Source organism: Rattus norvegicus, chromosome 14, assembly GCF_036323735.1.
Source record: "Rattus norvegicus strain BN/NHsdMcwi chromosome 14, GRCr8, whole genome shotgun sequence".
Classification (NCBI taxonomy): domain Eukaryota; kingdom Metazoa; phylum Chordata; class Mammalia; order Rodentia; family Muridae; genus Rattus; species Rattus norvegicus.
In genome coordinates, this window is record NC_086032.1 from 13,269,370 (window position 1) to 13,292,462 (window position 23,093).

The following is a 23,093-nucleotide window of genomic DNA, read 5'->3' on the forward strand; positions in this document are numbered from 1 at the left end:
ATTTTAAAACAAGCAAACAAACAGAAAACAAAAACAGGCAAAGATAGTCACATTCAAATCCCCAGTTACCAACTGTTTGAGGGAATGGAGTGAAATCAGTTCCTAGACAGGAGACAAGTACCCACTAGGAAAAAAAAGTGTTTGCAGTTGAGCCAAATGGACTAGCACCAGCACCCTTTTGCCTGGTATGACGCCTCCGGGAGCTTCCCCAGAATTCCTTAAGAGCAGAAAGATGTACCACTCACCAGCACAATACCCGACAAGGTTCAGGAATTGCTCATCCTTGCAGCTGGCCTTACAGCGCCCACTGGAGAGAGTAAGGTGAGGGTGGCAGGATACACAGTCCGATTCCAGAGGCCCATGGCACTGCCTGCATGATGGGTGGCACTCTGTAGAGAGGGACAGAAGCCGAGACTAGAATCAGCAGTTCAGTATGCAAATACAAGAGTCATTCCGTGCACCCCACTTCTGGTCACCGGCTAAAGACTCCTCAGCAAGCCTGCCATGTGCCTAGACCAGACCCAGAGACTGCACTTCTGGGATCGAAAGGGAATACTGTCCACAAACATAACAGAGAATTTAGAGCTGTAAAAGTCTGAGCCACCGGTCACCCATTCCAGAGAGGCCATCCCCGTGTAGGTGAGTAGGAAGTTCAAAGCCAAGCTTGACAAGTATATCCTACTCCAAATTGAGAGAGAGGGGGAGGGGATGGGGGAGGAGGAGGAGGAGAGACAGAGAGACAGAGACAGAGAGACAGAGACAGAGAAAGACAGACGGAAACAGACAGAAAAGAACAAAGATAGGCGGGGAGCAAAGAGAAGAGGAGGAGTTTTGCTTTTCAGAAACTTCTGGCAGACAAACAGGGAACTATACATGGCACATGGGGGGGGGTGAGCATCCCCACCAGAGTGCGTTACCAGCCAGCCTCTACCTCCAGGACTCATCTTGGAACCCTTTTATCAGTTTAATCAATAATACTTAATTAAACACGGAGAACAGAAAAACAGTCGCCCTTCTGGAGGTTATCAGGAGCCCGCATCTGAAGTTCAAAGCCTTAGACAAAAATTAGGGCCAAGTTATGTCTTCCTCAGGAAAAAAACACCCAATAAAAGAGAGGTAGAGGACTGTGAGAAGCCAGGTGAGCCTCTGTAAGGAGCACACAATAAAGATCCAGACAGAGAGGACACCCTCTCCCCAGGCGGGTCCTGGCTGCAACTGGCCCGGGCTGCCAAAGCTTTGTGTGGCTGGAGAGCTTTGTGTTCCTAGCCAGGAGGAAGCGAGCTAAGCCTGTCTGGTGTCAAGAGAGGGATGAGGGTTTGGGATGCCAGTGGGGGAGCTGGTAGGGGGGGTGAGGCACAGGGTGGGGAGGACAGGTGCTATATAGAGCTTGCTGACACCAACACACTCCCTCTTGAAACACGGCAGGGCTGGGCAGCCTCTGACTCAAGCCAAGCGCCTCTCCCTTCTGGCAGGAGGCCAGGGGGAGGTAAGATATTTTAAAAAGAGGGTGCTGGGGCAAGAAAACAAACTGCTGATTAGAGGGACGAGATCAGTCTGCATTCCTAAGACTTCATCTGAGAAGCAGCCAGGATATGCTCGAATTCCGAGGACAACCCCACCCCCCCAGCTCTGCCTGCTTTCGAGAATGTCTGCAGTAAACCGCATGCCCTGCTTCTGGTGGGGCCATCTATCTACTGACAGGGAAGATGAGGAACTTCGAAGAAGACTCTCCTTTAGAAAGTTTACACACAGAACCACTGGGGCCTGGATAAAGGCTTCTCAAGCTAGAGGACTTCTTCAAAGGCACGGCTGAGAACAAAGCAAGCAGCCATCCTACAGAGTTGATGGGCCTTTTAAAGTAAAGCCCCCAGGGGCCCTGAGATGAAAAGGTATTTGGGGGAAAAGAAGAAATTTCCAGAACAAAAATAACATCTATATCCAGCCATCTATATTTAAATTAACTCTACATTTGCTCTTTGTAGTTTAGGCCAAAAGAATCTAATACATGCTCATTTAAAAAAACATATTGATGGGGATGGAGAGATGGCTCAGTGGTTAAGAGTGGCTTCTCTTCCAGGGGTCCTGAGTTCAATTCCCAGCATCCACACGGGCAGCTCATTGCTGTCTATAACTCTAGACCCAGAGGATCCAATACCCTCTTCTGGGTAATAGGCACACACTTAGTGCACAGGCAAAAGACTCATTCAATAAGATCATTTAAAATATTTATAATTTTACTACACATTTTATCACTCCTGAAATAACATGGGCTATGATTCCCTTACAAGTTTTTCCCCTATCAACTCGCCTCAAATGTCTATTTTTGGAAACAAAAAATAGACTTCTGAGAGAATGTGTTTGTCTTTTCCACCCTGCAGATGTAATAAACAGCACCACCATAGGGTGCTTAAGTTTTACTATTTCGCCAATTCCAATAAAATGCTTTACTAATCTGAACTTGTAATTTCAGAAATGTCTGTTATGGAACGTGGAGGTGCTCTTAAATTGGGAAGACACGTCAAATAAGGAACTAAAGACTTTATTTCTCTCTCTGTCTATTTTTTTTTCCTGCTGATACCAAGGGAAGCAGGGCTGGGAGCTGTCAACAATTGTATCTTGTGCCTGTCCTGGAGGCTCACTACCAAAGCGGGTCCTCTAGTCACCACCACCAAGTCAATATATATATTGACATGAATATTTCATGAGCCCTAAAAAGAACCTAAAAGGTTCTGGGGAGAGAGAGAGAGAGAGAGAGAGAGAGAGAGAGAGAGAGAGAGAGAGAGAGAGAGAGAGAAAGAGAAAGAAATACTGTGTGTGTGTGTGTGTGTGTGCCTGCCTAAAATATCCCAAGAAAAACCTTCCAAGCTGAGCCTATCAATCCCAAGAACTGCAAAAGATAATTATCAAAATTAATTTTTCATTAAACTTTACCTGAAAAACTTAACGATGTAGTTAAATTCTCCCACCTACAGGTAAATTAGGATGCAGGTAGCTGAAGATGACTGAGAGATTAATGCCTGGATTAGTAACTAAACAATAGGTTCTTACAGAAGACGCCAAGGGACTAAGCAGGTTGTTGGCAGAACTGCTACTTTCTCTAGAATGCTGCCTTTCACAGAACATTAGTTGGCTTGAACAAAATGTTACAGAAACTTAAACAAGCCATCTATCCTTGTATTGTTCTTTCGTCTTTGTTTAGAAGCAGCTAACTTTGTATTTGTAAGCAACTAAGTTTGTGCTGTCTAGAGCCATTCATTTCAAGTGGCAATAGGTAACCAGAGCAGAAGAACATCATTGAGAGAAAGGGAAAAGGCTTTGGATCGAATTTGTCTCAGTCGCATATCTCATATCCTGAAAAGTAACGGGGATTACAAAACGAACAAACAAACAAGTAAAAAACCACAGCATAGTGTGCAGAGCAGAATGGCATGGAACGTGTGTAAACACACACAGTGCTCACTGTGATTCCTCAGAACATGGGGACTTGCATAGGACAATATTTGGAGACGATATAAAAAGGCACAACTCTAATTCGTTCTCAGTTACTGGACAGCAGAGATAAAAAGATACCTCAAAGGAGCATTTCTCTATGTTAACAGAGTGGCTGTTTTTGAGTTGTGGGAACTCTACTCTCAACTTTCCTTTCATATTCTGAACTTTCAGATCTGGTACACTGAGCACAGACTCCTGAGATAACTACCAAAAAAAAAAAAAAAAAATCAACCTTCACTTTAATCAGGGCCATAGTAACAGACAGTTATATTGAGCTAAATTCTGGATCTTACACCATGTAAATGCTTTATTTACCCTATGAGAGAAGATATCTATTGATGTGATTGTCTCCCAGATGAGAGAAGACCAGCAACAGAGCGAGTTTATTGAACTATTATAGTCTGCAAGGCACAGCTATATATAATTTCCCCACTAACTCTGCTTCCTCTGTGGAAGAATAACGCCCCTTGTCTTCTTTCTTCACACCGCACCTTTAAACCGCTGAGTGTGAGAATCGGATTTCGAGCCCAGTTCCGTCACTGGCAGGACGGTGCCTCTAATCAACGGTCTTGTCACACTTCGAAGAGCAAAGGTGAGAACAGGAACTTCGCCCCAGCTGGTCACACACTCACCTGTACAAGTACCTTCCTGGTTAAAGTGGGTCTCTGGACACTGGGAGAGGCAGCGCCCAGCCAGCAGCACGTGGGCAGGCCCACAGCCTGTGCAGTTGCGAGGGCTCTTCCCTTCACACAGGAGGCAGGATGGGTGGCAAGCTGGAAAGGAGAGTAGAGGAATTTATTAGGACGGACCCATGTGAGGACAATAGTTGCCTTCCTCTTTCAGCCCCATTAAAGTACACCCTGTCTGTCACTTGGATTTCCAGGACACACTGTACACGCTTTTCCCTAAACGCACTGTTCCTATGAGGTCAAACACAAACGCCCCCAGACAGGTAACCATTACAGTCACGTATTTCCTTCCCCAAGTTGAAGGATGTCAATAGAGAACCGGAAAGCATGAACAGTTTTCCTATCCTGGGATATCTGTCACTCTGGAAACTAGCCTGCTCCTCAGATTGCTGTAAGTAAAGAGAAAGGATTGGGAGGCAGGGGAGCTTTTGCTAATACGATATCCATTCTAAGATGAAGCCTGAGTGTACATAGGATAGAAAGAGTTTGTCGACAATAGGAAATCAGTCACGACACAGGCAAGGAACAGGGCATGCATGTGTGGGATGGGGGTAAAGTCTAGCATAGGAAGCGAGAGCATTGCTCTGTGACCCTCCCTAAATCAGAAACACCTTGAGGTTCTTGCTTCCTTATCGGTAAAACCGGGATTCAGTGCTTACGATGAGAGAGATACATGGAAAATCTCTAGACACACAGTATGGTCCTTACAAACCTCAGCCATGATTACTAATAGTAAGCACAGTGTCACACATTTCCAGATGTGCGATTAAAAACAAAAACAAGAAATGAAGAGAAAACACCTCAGCTGGCATTCACCAGACCTTTAAGGGTCACTGAAACCCTTCTCCTCAGGGATTAGCTTCGGTAATTTTAGAAGGTGCTATGCAAGCCGCATTGGGAGAGGAGCAACCAATAGTCCTACTCAGACTATGAGAAACCTGCAAGACAAATCATCCCTCAGTGTGATAATTGTGCCCTCATCCCTGTGGTAACCAACAGCTGTCTCATGGGACTCAAGGCTCACTCACCAGGAGGGAAATTACTCCTCACCCTGGAATCCTACCAAGGGCTAGTGAGGTTATAATGTTTGAGGAAGCCTAGCACTGCCAGTCCACTACATAAACATAATTCTTAACTGCATTCTAAATACTTATCCTTATGCTCCCAGATAAGTGTAGCTCTCGACACTCACTGAAGAAATTTCTCTTTGCAACAGATGGAGACCATTTCGGAAAAGCACAACTGGTCAAAAATTGCAGAGAAAAACTGTTCATGGGGTGACCAGCCCCAATGGATACATCTAGAACACAGCTTTTGTACTGAAGGCTCAGAGAATGTTGCAGAAAAGAGGCAGGAAGACTTTAGGAGCCAGAGGACCAGGAAATCTGCTGTGAGTTTGTGGCTCCTAGAAATGGCAGGAAAGGTACACAGGAGACAGCTCAGCAGCATGGCTGCCTAAATAAGACCTGAGCAAAGACAGTATCAACAGACAAGATGACACAGAGAGGGGACATTTCATGGGGCCACAGCCACAGATGGAGAATCTCAAGGATGAACACCCTGGTTTTGTCTTTTTTTTTTTTTTGAAATCTATCTTTTAAAAAAAAGGAAAAAGGAAAGGTAAAAAAAAATCACTGTGAAAGTTGCTTGCATAGAGATAATAGTACCTCTTTGGAGAAATAACTCAGTCAAAAGTTAGAACAGCAGATGAGCCAGTGGTGAGGCTGTACATGTGAGACCCTCAAATTTAACTTTCCTTCCCTTCCTTCCTTCCTTCCTTCCTTCCTTCCTTCCTTCCTTCCTTCCTTCCTCCCTTCCTTCCTTCCTCCCTTCCTCCCTTCTTCCCTCCCTCCCTCCCTCCCTCCCTCCCTCCCTCCCTCCCTCCTTTCCTCTTTTCCTCCTTCTCTACCTCCCTCTCTCTCTCTTCCTTCCTCTTTCATTTCTAAGCTCGAAAAATACTCCCAGTAAACTACTTTGGGATTTAAATCACAAGAGTAAACCAGCTCATATTTATTTTTACTTCCGGCTGGAGAGATGGCTCTGCACTGACTGCTCTTCCAGAGGTCCTGAGTTCAATTCCCAGGAACCACATGGTGGCTCACAACCATCTGTAATGGGACCTGATGCTCTCTTCTGGTGTGTCTGAGGACAGTGACAGTGTACTCATATAACTAGCATAAATCTTTTTAAAAAGGTGTGTGTGTGTGTGTGTGTGTGTGTGTGTGTGTGTGTAGAGATGGCTCAGTGGTTAATGACACTGACTGCTCTTCCAGAGGTCCTGAGTTCACTTCGCAGCATCCACATGGTGGCTCACAACTATCTGTAATGGGATCTAAGCCTTCTTCTGGTGTCTGAAGACAGTGACAGTGTACTCACACATAAAATAAATAAATAAGTACTTATAAAAACAAAACAAAGTACTTTTACTTAAGTTTAAAATGTTGCTTTGTCTTTAAGCCTGGCTGGAAAATTACTCCCTTTGAGAGAAATAACTTCAAAAGCTACATAATCATATGTTGGGCTAGTTTTAAAACTTGGATGCCTCCTCTTCCCTCCCTGTCCCTGTTTGCCCTGTCTGTCTCTCCACCCATGCCTAAATCTAAGCATATACTGTTCCTTTCTTAACGAACCCGACGCGTCATACTGACTCACGCTGCAATTAGCTTCTGCACAGTTAAGTGGTGATCCCAGCCACACCTGAGTGAAGGCACACGGGGAGAATCAACCCCCCAGGCTGCAAAGCGAGGCTCCTGCTGCAGCTGAGAGCATTAATTATGTTTTTATTTCTTCTATTTCTGATTCTTTGACAGCTGGAAAAAATGCTTATTCTGCAAAAACTACCCCTCCCAAGGTCCTGAAGACAGTGAGCAGTTAGCTTGGGAGTGTGCATTTCATGTGCCAGCTAACCAGAACCCAAACCCCTGACGTCTCCTCTACAGCTCTTCCATTAAACCAACCACATTTGTGCTAAGGAGGGTCCAGATCAGAATCCTGACCATCCATCCAGACCACCCCAGTTTCTGTCAAATGGGCAAGACCCTCCAGACTGCAGAAAACGCTTTGTCTCTGTCTCTCTTGACTCTGCTATCAAACACCCAGAAGGTTTACAGGTTCTGCGGACTTGGCAGATGCAAGTGTAATTTCACACCATCGAGATGTGTGCTTCCATCAACCCCTAATATAACATAGCAAATAATCTTTGCTGTACGAGAAACTGCTATTCGGTGAGGAGAGCCAGGTCCTACAGGATGGACTATTGAAAGCATTAAAATGCTCTCACACTGGCTGACGTCTGGTTGTTGATCTCAATCCTAGCATCTGGACCCCCTCAGCACCTAAAGGCTAGACTGCTGTGTCAGAGGGCCCACGCCCCTACTACCGACCAAAGACCAGTCAATGCCTAGGCCCACTGGGCCATGCCCTGCCTTGATAAATACATTTTCCTCATTCCTTTGTCAATGGCTTTAATACAGCAGCATAGATATGAGAACTTCATTCCAAAGTAGTTTCAGAATCATTAAAGGGGGGAGGAGGTTAGTAAACTGCAGTATGTGGGATGGCTCAACAGGCAAAAGCACTTGGTATGCAAACATGAGAACCCGAGTTCAAAGTCACAGCAACCAAGTGAAAGGATGGCCACGTTCCCTACACAACATGCAATCCCAGCACGTTAGGGACCAGAGAAAGAGGGGACACTGGGCTGGGTTTGCAGCCTAGCTCCAGATTCAGTAAGAGGTCATGCCTCAAGACAAAAGGCAGAGAGTGATAGAACAGGATGTTTAACATCCCCCTCTGGTCTGGGAGAACTTCCACATATGTGTACACTCCAAACATGTGCATATGGTGTGTGCATATCTGTATACACAGATACAGACACAGAGGCAGACACACAAATGTACACATACACATACACACACAAATGTACACACACACACACACACACACACACACAAACACACATTAGGTCTCCACACACAAAATGAAACAAGGCATAATGGAACATCAGGTGGCAGTACTTTTAAAAACTGGGCTAAATCATGCTGTCAACTCAAAGCTTTGTGTTTTCCCAGAATGACTCAGGGAAGCAATCTGAAACAGTGCAGTGTTTTCTATAGGCCTAAATAAATATACCTACGAGAGCACTGATATGGTTACATTACATTTTTTTAGACTATTACAATCCCCAGGTCTTCCTGTTACACAGCCTTAATAAATAGGAACCATAGAATTCACTGTATAAATATCACTGTAGAATTGAAAACTGGGACAAGGTAAGTTAACACACTATAAGCATAAACCTGAGTTATTTGAATCTATTTGGTCACAAAGTCAGTGTGGCAGCCTGGCTTTGGCTTTGGAATGGAGGTTATTATTTTATACAGGAAAGTAAAGAAGATGAGGAAGGTGGAAGGTTAGTAGGCCCAGAAGCTCAAGACAAAGGCCGTTGCTTCCCCGCAGGTTTGAGAAACACCGCCACTGACCATGAGCAAATTACAGGGAAAAGGGGCAGTGTTGCATACACAGATTCCCTGAGTCTGTTTCTAAAATCCTCTTTTTATTAGTAAAAGCATTTAGATCTCTAAGAAATGATCTCATGAAACTTCAATTTTGAGCTGGTTTGGGAAAATGTCTACATTACTCCAGTGACTTTTATTAGGAGTGATCATTCTGCTGGAGCTATTTCCTCGCAGGAATTCTGTCCAAAATCTCAGCTCCTTCAAGGAAGACTTACTCCATCACTGGGCCTATCTAGAAGGCATTTGAAAGGTCTATGAATAATTCCTTCACTAATGCAACATTTTTAGAGATCTGCTTTCCAGTTGATGGCTAAGTATATATCTGAAAAAGTCTAACAGAACTGCATAAGCCCTGAAAGATCCAGTGTAAAATAGTCCTTAGCTGGCTGTAAAGTCCAGCCAACCTGACCATGAGCTACATCACAGTCCCTGAGAACACAGTCATCCATCCTGCTTTCTGCTTTCATTTTAGGCTGTTGGTATGACTACTTTCTTTTCTTTGTACCCTCTTTCTTTGTTTTAGTTTTTAATTAATTAGTGTGACATTTTTTAAAGTAGAAAACAGATTCCTGTCTCACACAATACAACCTGACCACAGTTTCCTCTCCCTCCATTCTTCCCAGTGCCCCCACCCTGTGACCTGCCTCTCCTCTCCACTGGATCCACTCTCCCACCATCTCCCATCATAAAAGAGTAAGCCTCCAAGAGACAAAAGCCAAAAACAACAGGACAAAATACAGTAAGACAAGGCAAAAGTCATGACCCAGAAGCTAGATGAGCAACCCAATAGGAGGAAAAAACTCCCAGGAGCAGGCAAAAGAATCAGAGACACATCGGTCCCCTCAGTTAGGAGTCCTACAAAAACACCAAGCTAGTAGTCACAACAAATATGCAAAGGACCCGGTGAGGTCCACTGTTTGTCACTAGAGTCTCTGTAAACCCATATATGCCCTGCTTGTATGAATCAGTGAGGTGTGTTCCCCAGTATCCTCCTTCCCCTTTGACCCCTACAGTCCACTCTCCAGTGGGATCCTCCAAGTTCCAAGAGTAGGAACCCAATGGAGACATTCAGTTTCTCTTTCTCCACATGATGGATGAATACTTTCTAATTATTCAAAAAAGTGGTACTGCATCCCAGCTCTCATACCGTGTAAGAGTTACTGACTGGCCACGTCAAAAGCAAATTTTGAGGTAGACATCTCTCCCAAGATATGATGTCAAAAATCCTCCGGGATGAGTCTTAGGAGCAGCAAAGCAGCATGAAAATGTGAACGCCTTTAGTTCTAGCTCAGATCCCTTCTTCCCGACCCACCTCTATTTAATGATTTAGCCTCCCTCATTTGTTTGCCACCCCTCCCCAACTACACTGGAATCCCTTCAAGGGCGAAGGCCATGTGTCCCTGTCATTTCTCCTTCCAGTGCATCTGTCTGAGCACCTTGCTCTTAGCCTGTCCTATGTCCCATTAGCGACACCCTACAGACTGAGTGGGCAGCAGGTGTGTGAAGGATGGACAGACGGATGAAGACATTGACATCACATTCAGTTTGTCATTTTCTCTGATCTTTAGCCTTTCTTAGCTTTCTGCATGAACATGGAAACTCCCCCCTCATCTCACCCTCTGCTCTCCTGACTCTTGCTCTCGTAGACCTAAGCACAGCTTTCTGACCTTTGGGCTGCTGAGTGCAGGATTTATGAGGACAGCACTGGCCTTTGTGTACTCCAATAAATTCACTGCCTCCAGGAGATCTTCACATGGCTGTTCATGGGGAGCTCATATCCCTCTGCTGCAAATACCCTTGGTCCTCTGCGTTCTAAAAAAATGACTTCTTAGCCTTAACGTACTCTTTTTTTTTTCTTTTGAAGAAATTTAACTGGCATTCAAAATAAGGAGTTTCACTAAAATAATTATGTCAATATATTTTGCTCATACACCCTTCCCTGTAGCCTTTCCCACTACTCCTCCCCTTTTATAAGACTCCTTCCTCCACCAATAGTCCCTATTGTACTCATTCCCTCTGTCCCTTGCCCTCCCCACCCCTCTGTTCCCTTGTTCCCTTGTAAGAGAAAACATGCAGTATTTTCTTACCTACTCTGCTCCCCCTCTCTGTCTCTCTGTCTCTGTCTCTGTCTGTCTGTCTGTCTCTCTCTCTCTTACACACACACACACACACACACACACACACACACACACACAACTCTGTTCCCTTATAGAGAAAACATGCAGCATTTTCTTACCCCCTCTGCCTCTTTGACACACAGACATTCTCTCTCACACACACTCTTTCTCTCACAAACACTCTCTCACACACATTCTCTCACACACACTCTCTCACACACACTATCATACACACACACACACACACACACACACACACACACACACACATACACACACACACCTGTTCCCTTATAAGAGAAAACATGCACTATTCTCCTATCCACTTCAGTTATTTTTAATGTCAATCAAGGCAAGTGAGAACTGTGCACCTTAGTTGCTGCCACTCCCATGCCATGTGACTCCCTCGCTGGATGTCTACTTTGCATTATCCCTCTCACAATTGCCCACCACATTCCAACTTTCACATGTGAATACGGAATACCCAAGACGTCTATTTCTGCTGCCTTCACTTGCTACCGTTCTCTGTGAAGTCCACCCGAACTTCCATTCCCAGAACCCCTTTGTGAGACCTTGCAGACCATGTGTGACAAGGACTAGTGGCCCAGTCTTATAGCCAGGCCATCTTTACTCCCTCCACTTATCTCCAGAAAAACAGCAGAAGAAATATTTATAAAGTAAAAAGTGACAAATTATTTCCCATACACGGGGTCTTTCAACGGCTGGTCGACCACAGGAGTGCTAGCTACAGACTCTTTCATAACTGTAGGGCACTGCGCAGTGAGGTCCTTGATACCCCTCTCCTCACGGCATCACCCTCCTGGCTCCCTTCTTTGGTCTTCATGGTAGAAATACAGGACTTACTGGAGACAAGCCAGGTTTAGGGCTCACTATTTGAATGCCCTTTCCCTCGTTCTCCTGACGAATACCCATTAATCCTTCAACGTTTTTCTTCTACCTGACCTCACCACAGTCTCTCCTGAAAAGCCATCCTCTTTCGTGGCATTTCTTTGCCCTGTGCCTTCTTGCACCCCAGCGCACAGCACGTGCTTTTAATGACTTGCTCAGGCATTGGTCTCTCCTGAGAGAGCAGCCTTGCCTGAAGGCCTGGTCTACCTCCCTTTCATGTTTCCATTCTCAAGCCTGGCACACCCAGGCTCTAAAAGGGAGAAGGGGAAAGTGAACAGGACTGAATGCTACCAGAAGGCATGCATTTGTGTAGCTCTGTCAGCACCTTGGGGACCATATTAAAGATAATTGTTTAATATAGATTCCATATGTTTTATTCAATTACCGTAAAGGGATTCCAACTTTGTAAGCAGGCACAGGTATGTGAGTTGTGCGGGCAGATTCCCCGCCCATTTATTTCTTTAATTAAAACTCTGCCTAGAGGCCCTTGGCGACTCTTAGCAGCAAGAAAATAGATCAAAATACACATGAAATGCTATATTTCTTCCCGCTCACCTAAAACAAGTTAATTAATAAGCCAAAGTGACTAGTGGATTCATCTTTAAAAAATAAGACTAGACTAAAATCATAGGAGTGCAGCTTTTCGCCGCGTAGTAGGGAGGACTTAGCCCGAGAAGCTGAGCTAAGTTGGAGGCTGGAAAAGAAAGTTTTCAAAGCTGCTGAGACTGAAACCTCCCATAACCAGCATGGCCATGGGGCCCTCAGAACTTAAGGTCCCAGCAAAAGTGTCTCATCCAAGGCAAGTTAGAAAACATGGAAATGAAGATCATGTGTAAAAATAAAATCTGGGGGTTGGGGATTTAGCTCAGTGTTAGAGCGCTTGCCTAGCAAGCACAAGGCCCTGGGTTCGGTCCCCAGCTCCAAAAAAAAAAAAAAGAAAAAAGAAAAAAAAATAAGATCTGTAATTTCTTCAAAATGGTGCCGACCTTGATCCTTCTACTGAACCACGTGTTAATGGGGAAAGTGCGTTGTTAATCTGCTATAGAATGGGAGCAATTCCATGGCTAATCTAATCCCTGGGGCCATGGTCACAGCCAGTCCTCACTATGGGTAAGGCTGTTTAATGGTGGAGCTCCTTCCTTACCTAGATGACCTAGCTTTAAACTGCCCTGCAGCGCAGAGACCAAGAGATGCATAGATGGAAGAAAGGCCTTATTTCTGAGAAACTACATCTTCTCTCAGAACCCATGGAACAGAACTGCTCGACTGTTATCTGTTCCTCCCAAGACCCCACGTCCTCTCAGATGAACTACAAATGCTTCTAAAACATCGTTCACAGTTACCAACAGACTCTTTTCACCAACCGTTCTTAGCTAAACTTGGGAGCACTGAGACTGCAGGGCAAAGAAGTCCAATTTAAAGTCCTCTCTTAAGAAAGGTCCATCTCTGTTGAGCATAGGCCCCCAAACACAGGACAAACACATAGAGATTGTTATCTGCGCCCCTTCAGAACCCTTCTGCTCCAGTCGCCTTAGCCCATTTCTCAATAATTGCTTTGCCATGAAATTCATAGCATGGATCACCAACCAAAAGTATATGACGGAATTTGATGCTATTGTCATTAACTCATTCATTCGTTCTTTCACTCAAGGTCTCCCACAAAAATATGTTTTGTGCAAGCACATGAAGTTTGATTTGACTAATTTGTGAGGGCATCTCTGGTGTCTAGAATTGTGCAACACCCAAAAGAGGTATTCAGTCAACAGTTGTATAAGGGATGAATAAGGAAAGAGTGCTTCTGAGATGAGGTTGGTTAATTTTACACACACACACACACACACACACACACACACACACACAATCTTCTAGGTCAGAAACAAGACTAGGATTTTCGTTAAGGGTCTTGAGCCCAGTTGCGTCATCTTGTAGAAGGTAACTTCTTCCTGATTTGTCACATAACAAAGTTTTGTATTGACTCCTAACACACCAGAAGCCTTCTTTGTGCAAATCCCTTCTTTGTGTGATGCCTCTGCTTCTCTCTTTGGTTAACTGCATTAATAAATATTGCAATCACTCCATGCTGCAGTCTCCAAGAAAGGAAGACGAGAGTTCCAGAAACCAGCTGTTTCTCCTTTCTAGGCAAGCACTTGTGATGGAGGGTGCTCTACCTGGGAAGCCGTGGGAAGAAGAGAACCATCCAATCTCACGGGGTGCCCACACCTGCTTTTATAAACACCACTTCAGCAGTGATGAAAATGGAACAGATTGTGGGCAGAAAGAGGTTGGCGAAGATGCAGCATGAATGATGGGAAACACATCAGTCAGCTCACTTGGTACTCAGGTAACGCTGGAGACAACGGGGAGCCGCGCTCAGCTTCCCAGCGGAATGCTGGGCAACTCAATTAACCTCTTTCTGCCACATTCTCATCACGTGCAAATTGAGTACAGCGGCCTACCTGGTGGAGATTGCACAGGGATTTGCTCATAATGTGAGCAGACGTGTGTGGGATACCTAATAATATTATGTTAATGAGCATACAATCATGGGGTGCCAGGGACTCAAGAGGTCATGGCGGTCTTTCTATATCTGACCACAATTAAGCCATCCCGGAGGGATCAGGCTCTAATCTTTTCTAAAGGTTGCCTATATAACAGGGGTTCTTGGACCCTTCTCTTTTCCAAGGATGCCTTTTCACACTGAAGAAACACCAGCTGACTACATTAATGTGCTGGGCTTCTCTGGCTCTGTGTAGAAAGGGGCCTGGTAGTTGCGCACATCTAGTGAGAGATGTATCTCTTAGAGACCATGAGTGGCCTGGAGTCCCCAGCCTTAGGTTCCACCCAACCACACTCCACGCTGCCTGTGTGACCTGGGGTAAGTCACAGCCTGAGTTTCTGTGCGCCTTGGTTTCTTCTCCTAGCACACAGCTATCCCACCCGTCCCCACAGGCTGGTGTTAGGATGTAGTGATCAACATAAGTAATTTCTCATGATGCAAGTATTATTTTCCCTCCACCAAATAATACCACTTACTTTAAATTTTCGGTTTGCTTACAATTTTAACTCTTGAAAACCTTGATCGCTTTGTTTCAGTCTTTTGAACTCCTTCAAAATTCTTTTATTTTCAATAATAAGGCCTGAGACTATGAGGCAATAATAATTGTGCACCGAGTAGAAAGATGATTTTTTTCTGATCTACTTTCTCCTTGGATCATAGGTCCCATGGGAAAAAACCAGAGTCCCTTGGCAGGGAGGACTGGGGCTTTTCCAGTGTGTGTATAACCTCCAGGAAAGACAAGAACCCCACAGCACATCTGTGTTTGGGAAGACCAATGTTCACTGAGCTCTGTTCCTTTTGTAGTTTCCACTCAGACCCCAGGGCCCAAGGTCCCCAACTATATGTTTGGAACCACCCAGACCAGTTTCTCGGATTCTAACACATCATAGAACACGTCCATAGGATGGGGAGGGAAAGAAAAGGGAGGGAGGGAGAAAGAGGAAAACGGTAAGAGACAGGAGAAAGAGGAAGAAGAAAGAAGGAATACATGCTTCCTCTTTCTATTGTTTCCTTTTGTTTTCTCTCTGTACTTTCCCATCAAGCCAGGGTATGCATTGTACTTAATGTTTCTTAGGGTGACAGGAACTTGCTAAAAGTGCAGGGACCTTGAGGAAGCTTTTGTGTAGCAATTTCCCCTGCGTGAATATGTTCCTTCTTAGAGGGAAGCTAGGCATGATCTGTGACCCAGAATGCTGTAAAAGGAGGTGAAACATCCCATCCTGCCAGGAATCCCATTAAAACTCAAGTTGTTCTAAAGGGAAGCCCCTTAAGCCTCAGGAAGTGAACACTCAGAAGCTTCAGGAAGTCCCTGAAATTGAAAGAGGACCCTCCCTCTCCAAGATGGCAGTAAGAACTGCTGATGAGCTGCCCGGAGGAGGAGTAGGAATCCTGAGCTGCATGGACAGAGAAGACTAGTAAACTGCCTAGAAAAGACAGGTCTCTCCAACTTGTCAAGTTGCCTACAAGGAATGCAATGAACTCCAGGGTTCTAGTCATCACCCATGCTGGGGGAGGGGTGGGGCTGCTTTTGGTGATGAAGCTGCTGTTGAGCAATTCCTAACTTTTCACCCAGACTCCCATCCAATGCAAATAAGATGCATTGGATCAACAACTTGAACCTTGTAGACATCTTTACTTTGCCATCAGTTCCTCATCTCAGCAAAGTAGATGTTTGTTCAGATGTCCTCAGGAGTAGTGCCACTCAGCAGGAGTCTGTCTGGTAAACCCAAAATCACTGAACAGGTTCAAGTAGAAGTTTAACAAGAGAGTAGGGAGTGTCCCTCAACCCAAACCGTAAGAAAGTAGACGCATCATTCTCTGTCAGAGTATCCAGAAGGAGCCAAGCCACAGGGGAAAGGCTATGTCACAAATACTCTAGGATGGCATCAGGACTCAGAGTATCAGAAATAATTCTGATATTCCATTAGTGGTTGTGGAAACAGATTAATGGATTTGAGACCACAAAGACTGTGCAATGCATGATTGTTATATATATATATATATATATATATATATATATATATATATATATATATCAAATACACACACACACACACACACACACACACACACACACACACACAGACATTTGGGTAGAAGTCAAGACCTCTGAAGAACAGTGAAGTCTCTGTACCCATGTAAACCCCTAAACTCTGTACCTTCCTCGAAGCAAGGGCTCACCCCTATAATGTACCCAAATACCTGAGTACATGGACCACTGTTTATACCAATTAAGCAAGGGAACTTCAAAATTTTCTAGGAACTTTATATTTTCAAGCTTCTACCATCCTGATTCATTGCCTGTGAAGAAGACAATTACAATTCTAATGTTCCGAATGCAGAGCTCAGAGTGGACAAGGCTCTGGGTAACTGTTGTCCACACATATCTAACTGTGCTGTACAGTGTCAGAAATTTTGACCCTTACTTGCATCCTACAATCTTCATCAAGTCTACATTCAGATGCGAAGTTGAAACCATTGTCAGTTAATAAGGAACAAGGTCAGACCTGCAACGCGCTTACAGTTCCCTCACACACAGAAACCCTCAAAGCCATGGAAAGACAAAAGACTCAGAGTGTTACAGCAGATGGTGGGAGGTCTGGTGTTTCGGTGAGAGTCATTTCGCTATTTTTCCTAACACAGGACCATCTTTTACAAGAGCAAGGACAAGACAGTGTTAATACATTATCATTTTCAGTAGCCTAAACCAATTTCTCTATAAACATATCAGCTTCTTTCAGGACAGGAAAAGACCCCAAACGTATGGAAGCCAAGCCTTCATCTTCAGGCTCTTGATGGTGGCCTGGCTGCTGAGCTGAACCATTTAGTGTGCCATCGACCCTCAACACAATAATATGGCATACTGATAACATGAATAACTTCAAAGTCTTGGTTACCACCCGGGTTTTGCCCTGAAGGATACAACTCTTATCCAAATACCAATTAGAAAAATTAATTAATTAATTAATTAATAAGAGCAGAGTCTTCCTTCGCTACCTACACAGGTCTCTGAAATAGTCTCTGGCTAGATCTTCTGAGACCAGGACTTCAGGCTTTTGAAGATCATCCATGATTCATAGGACAAAGGAAATCAGTGAAGTCACTCTTTTGCATGCTGGCTTCCTGATTTACCAAAAATACATACATACATACATACATACATACATACATACATACATACATACTTAAAAAAAATCGAGGAAACCTGTTCACAGGAAGTTAAAGGTCTCTCTAGGCCTCCCTGGCTGTAATTCCACCTCACAGGAACTTTAAAAGGTAAGTACGTACCTGCCAACCAACCTTACCTTCACATAGTCCAGTGCTCTCCAAGTAAAAGTGGGCTCCACACTGAGAAACACACTTGCCATAGGGGACATTTTCCCCTGAGTGCTGCTCCACCTGGAGTCCTGCCTCTGGCTTCTTACACTGGGTACAATGAGTGGGCTCGGGACCCACACACGTGTGGCAGGAGCCATGGCAGGCTGCAAAGTAAAATAGCATGCAGCTAGCAACTCAAAGACCAAGTAAGTGTATCAACCAACGGACGTTCCCTGTGGAGCCAGAACCACTTAGAACGTTCAGTAGGTACACAGTCATTCAGAAGAGGATTTGCCCAGTGTCCCCTACAAAGCACAGAGCTGAAGTTAATGCTAAGAGGGGGAAGTGGAGATGGTAAAATGTCTCATCTCTCAGCTCCTAGAAAGGCTGTCAGGCAGCATCACAATAAAACCCAGCAAACTGGACAATATTTGCTTGGCTCTCTGGAGAAGCACATTCACTGAATGACCATTTAACATCATGCCCTCGGTTTTTATTGAAGATTTTTAGAAGCATTTGTACGAAGGCCGTTACTCTACCTCGTGCAAAACTGGTCGTTGTGTTACTGACCATTTTGTTCATCCATCATCCGCTGTGGAAAGGTCCAGGCAACAGAGTCTTTCTAGGATTTATTGGGGAAAAGGCTGCCTTTCTAAACAAGGAAGCTGCCTCCTTTGAGAGTGAACAAACTTCCCAGTCTATAGTAGGGTTTTGTTTTCCCTGGTGAGTGTTAAAAATCAAAGCCAAATACTGTATGCAAGCCTCCTTGTGCCCAAATGTTGATAATATTAACTCGCTGATTCTTTAAAGGACGCTCTTAAATGCTTTCTTTCAAATACTTAATGAAGTTTGTTTGTTGTAATTTTTCTTTCTGCTATTTTCACTTTTCTAAGGTATAGATAAATATAAATTTGTTTCACTTAATTAAAGGCTCACCCCCAATGTTCTGTGTTCAAAAAGCTCAAATGGTGCTGCCCTCCCAAGGAGCCCAGAGCCTCTCGGCAAACAGCAATTTAAGATTTTCTATTTCACTCAGCCGGAGGCATTGCTAGTGATTCTCAGTCTGCTCGCAGTATCATTAACAAAAGTTCTTCAGGGAAAAGCAAATGAAGTCTATAAACATTAGCAATCCCAGGAAAGTGCAGAAAGGGCGGATAAAAATCAATGCATGTTAAAGGAAATAGCATTCCCTGCAAGGATGGCAAGAAAACTCATGAACATTTGAGCGGGCTTGACAAATTGTGTGTGTGTGTGTGTGTGTGTGTGTGTGTGTGTGTGTGTGTGCACATGTAATTTTCAGAGTATCATTCCTTCATAAAACTATTAAGGGGAAAGAAAAAACATATACTGCTACATGGGGAGTGGATTCTGAGATCTCCACACATATCAAATACTGTAGATGTTGGTGTCTTTCTCATAAATTGGCCTGGCATTTGCATAGAGCCTACTCCTGTCTGCATGTATACTGATCTCAGATTCGCTAAGGATTTAATACAATATCCACATATATCATGTACATGGAGCAGGTTGAACTTCATTTCAGAAAAGTTAATGGAATTTCTTCTTTATAATTTTGGTCAACAAGTGGTTGGGTTTTGGGTTGTGGAACCAGAAGAAAACAGGTAGAGATGGCACAGGCCGTAATGTGTTTGTAGCCATTTAAAATAGAAGAGAGGAAAGGCTGTACTTCTGGAAAGCCAAGCATGCATGGGAAAGCCAAGGCCCTTGTTCTTAACCATGATGGAAGACAGTGGCACCACCATACCTCCACAGATCCCATGGTCAGGGTAGAAGCCTCCTCCACAGCTTGGCAGACAGTGGCCTTGACGAAGAACCTGGGGATGGACGCAGGCCGTACAGTGAGCAGCTGCTGGCCCAGAGCAGCTGGCACAGGACACGTGACAAACTGAGGAGGAGAGAGAAGCACAACAAGCTGCAGGCACCACTGAGACACTTCCAAGCTGGTTAGCCTCTCAGGTGTCAGACCACACGAAAGAGGAGACATGTTGGCAGAGGGCCACATTGTCAGAACTTCCCCTGTCACCCACACAGCTTTTACCTGTTCACCAGCTATCTCCATTTGCATCAAGTGCTCTGTAGACAATGGCACTTTTCTGTCCTATGGCAGTCCTGGGACTCACGAGCTAGCCTACCCAAAGTGGTAAGCAGATATCCAGGCTAGTGACTTTCTCTCAAAAATCAAGGTTGATAGCTCCTGAAAAGCCGTGGCTGACTTCTGACTACACACACACACACACACACACACACACACACACACACACACACACACACACACACACACGATCACAGCACTCATTCAGAACAAGGCTGGGATATAATTTGTGAGAATCTAAGTCTCTCTGCCTGACCAATAGGGAAAGTGGAGACTTCAGGGACTGCCATTCCAACTTGCTTCCTCTTAACCAAGTCTAGCTTGGTTCAGGTCCAGAGTGTGAGCTAGATGGTGACTAAACACACTTCTGACTTTGACATTCTATGCTTCTAAGAAGTACACTACTGTAAAAAGGAGTCTAACTAGTAATATGACATTACACAACGTGTGTGTTTGTGTGTGTGTGTGCGTGTGTGTGTGTGTGTGTGTGTGTGTGTGTGTGTGCTGTTAGGGACCCTCTCCCAACCCCCTTCCCCGCTTTACCCTGTGTTAACTTGACCCTAAAAGCATAGCCTAGGCTGTGCCTTTAGTACCTCTCAGGAAAGCAATGAGGCACAGGCAGAATGTTGTGGAGGACAGTGATCAGGAGCCAGGCAGGGGAGTGGGGGATGGGAAAAGAACCTTGGGGACTGAGGGAAAGGGGTGAATTTGGGTGCATAAAGATGAAGGCAAATGAAAGGAGTCTGATAAGAAAAAGCAAGTGGATGAGCTCCAATGTCCTTCCTAAAAGATCCTGAGGCAGAAGTAAGAACCTGCGTAAGTGTCAGAGAGCAGGGGCAACCACGTTATGTGGGACAGACACATCCGTGCATGCCTAAGCCAAAGACAGAAGTTGAGGTTGATAGAGTCTCAACTCACAATGATTTATGAGTTGGACTTTATCAATCCAAAAGAATCGCTATACAAATCCCACATAGAAATACATTTATTGAGGGATATGGAGTCTGAGGGGGCCATTTCCTATAGCCAGGCAGGACTTCCAGGGGAGGGATAAGGACAGCAACCCACCTACAAAACCTTCAACCCAAAATATGTCCTGCCTACAAGATGTGTAAGGACAAAGACAGAGCAGAGAAGGAGGGAATGGCCAACCAATGGTTTCCCCAAATTCAGACCTTCCATGGGCAAGCACCTGACACTATAAATGACACTCTGTTATGCTTGCAGACAGGATCCTAGCATAACTGTCCTCTGAGAGGCTCCATCCAGCAGCAGATGGAAACATAGGCAGAGACCCACAGCCAATGTTAAATGGAGCTCGTGGAGTCTTGTGAAAGAGTTGGGAAAGGATTGAGGGACTCAAAGAGGACAGAGACTCCACAGGAAGGCCAAGAGAGTCAACTAAACTCTGGGAATTCCCAGAGACTGAACCACCAATCAAAGAGTAAGCATAGCCTGGATCTAAAACCCCACACATATGTAGCAGATGTGCAAATTGGTCTAGCTGGTTCCCCTACAACTAGAGCTGAGGGGCTGTCCCTGAATCTGTTGCCTGTCTATGTATCTCATTCCCCTAACTGGGCCACCTTGTCTGGTCTCAGTGGGAGAGGATGTGCCATGGTAGGGTGATATGGGGGGGAGGGGCTCTCCCTTCTCAGAGGAAAGGAAGAGTAGAAACAGGAGAAGAGTTGTGTGCCTTAGGGACTGAGAGGAAAGAGGTGATATTGGGATGCAAAGTGAACAAATAAATTAATGAAAAATTGCATTTATTGGAAACAGGCTTAAGCATTAGTTGCTGAAAATGTGGTTTTCCTTAATTTTTGACATGCTCTGTCATTGCTGGTGTGAGTTTATAAATGCCAGGGAAGGAATGATTTTGTCATCACAGACATAGGTAGGTTAACTCTGGTTTACAAACACATGAGGGCTGCATCTTAAAGATCTTCTTGATATTTCAATCAGAGCAAATGACTTTTGGGGTACTAATAGGCCTAAGGCTTCTGTGGACTTACCCATCCTATGGAATCTGTCTATATGTCCCATTTCCACACATCCTTCTCCCATACCAAATGCATAGTTTCTTTTATGAAAAAGCTGTCCCTTTAAAGTAGCCTGTTCCCTGAGCACCCCAATCACAGAGGAGGTAGCTCCAGATGCTGCCAAACACGCACTAAATACTTCTGATGATGGTGGTGGTAGTGATGGTGATGATGTCTCATCTCCTACCTTTGCATCTTCCAGTGGCATCAGCATAGTAGCCACGAGGGCATTCAGAAATGCACGTCCCATCATATAACACTGTCTTCTCAGCACAGGTAAGACATCTGGGACTACTGGGGCCACAGCTCTTACAGGATTGGTCACAAGCTAATGGGGAAGAAAAAAGCCATCAGAGGAAGGTGACAGTGAGCAAGACAGGAGTGATCTCTCTCTTCCTGATGTCTCGAGTCGGCACCAGTATTTCCTGGTTTCCTTCACTGGCTGCTTACAAGAGTTCTGTGTCCTTGATTCTGAAGTGTAAGGGACTCCGTGCTCTTCTTTCCATGGTGGAAGGATAATGGAAGACCTAGTCACTGAACAGAGTACAGTAAATACTCGAGGCACACTCACCAGTGCATCTAATCCAACATGGGATTCAAGACTGAAATGGCTCCAAAGGCAGAGCCTCCAGACTCGGCGAATAAAAATAAATACCAACTTCCAGTTAAGTTTGGGCTTTTAATGACTAGCAAATCGATCCTGCAGGAGTAAACACTCACATTTCCCTACTTAAAGCAACACTTCAGGAATTCAGAATTACACTCGGACCACGCTTGGTAAAAAACATACTGAAACTGAATTCTTTACAGCCTTCCAAGATGTAAACACGAATTTACTCATTCATCCAGCCTCAAAACACCGGTACAGACTTGTATGGCCTATTGTCCCAGGTGGCTTATTAATATAAGGAGAATAAATAAATAAAAATAACGAACATACCATTTACAAAGAGTATGAGACCAGGAGGAGGATAGGTATGGAAAGAACCTAGGAATACATTATTCATCAATTAATTTTGTCATAGAAATTTAGTCAGATCAGCTAGGGCTGAGGGAAACTCCCTTTAAACTGGAAGGGCTCAGGTCACGGAATGACGTGGTGTCCAGAAGCACCAGTTCCACCACGTAAGAGCAGTGAGCGGGTCTAGATAGTGGGAGCCTATAGCCACTACACTAATATTTAAGTTCTCACCCTTTAGAAGGCCTGGCTACTTGAGAGTTGCCTGAAACCCAACTACAACTGGGCCCCCTTAGCCTTACCCTGTGGCAGGTTCTGAGAGGCCCTGCAGTTTTAAGCACAGTAGGAACACAGACACACTTAGAGAACCGGAAGACCCCTCTG

General features: G+C 44.7%; 1 protein-coding gene across 2 annotated transcripts in view; it reads right to left on the bottom strand.

The window, feature by feature from the left end:
* Positions 1-23,093, bottom strand: part of Fras1 (Fraser extracellular matrix complex subunit 1) — a 411,526-nt gene that overhangs the window by 174,000 nt on the left and 214,433 nt on the right. For both annotated transcript variants that reach the window (XM_039091669.2, NM_001415086.1), the window contains 5 exon segments: positions 21,939-22,079; positions 19,365-19,505; positions 17,587-17,763; positions 4,125-4,265; positions 246-389 (listed from right to left, as the gene is read on the bottom strand). In XM_039091669.2, coding sequence (XP_038947597.1) covers positions 246-389; positions 4,125-4,265; positions 17,587-17,763; positions 19,365-19,505; positions 21,939-22,079 — 744 coding nt within the window.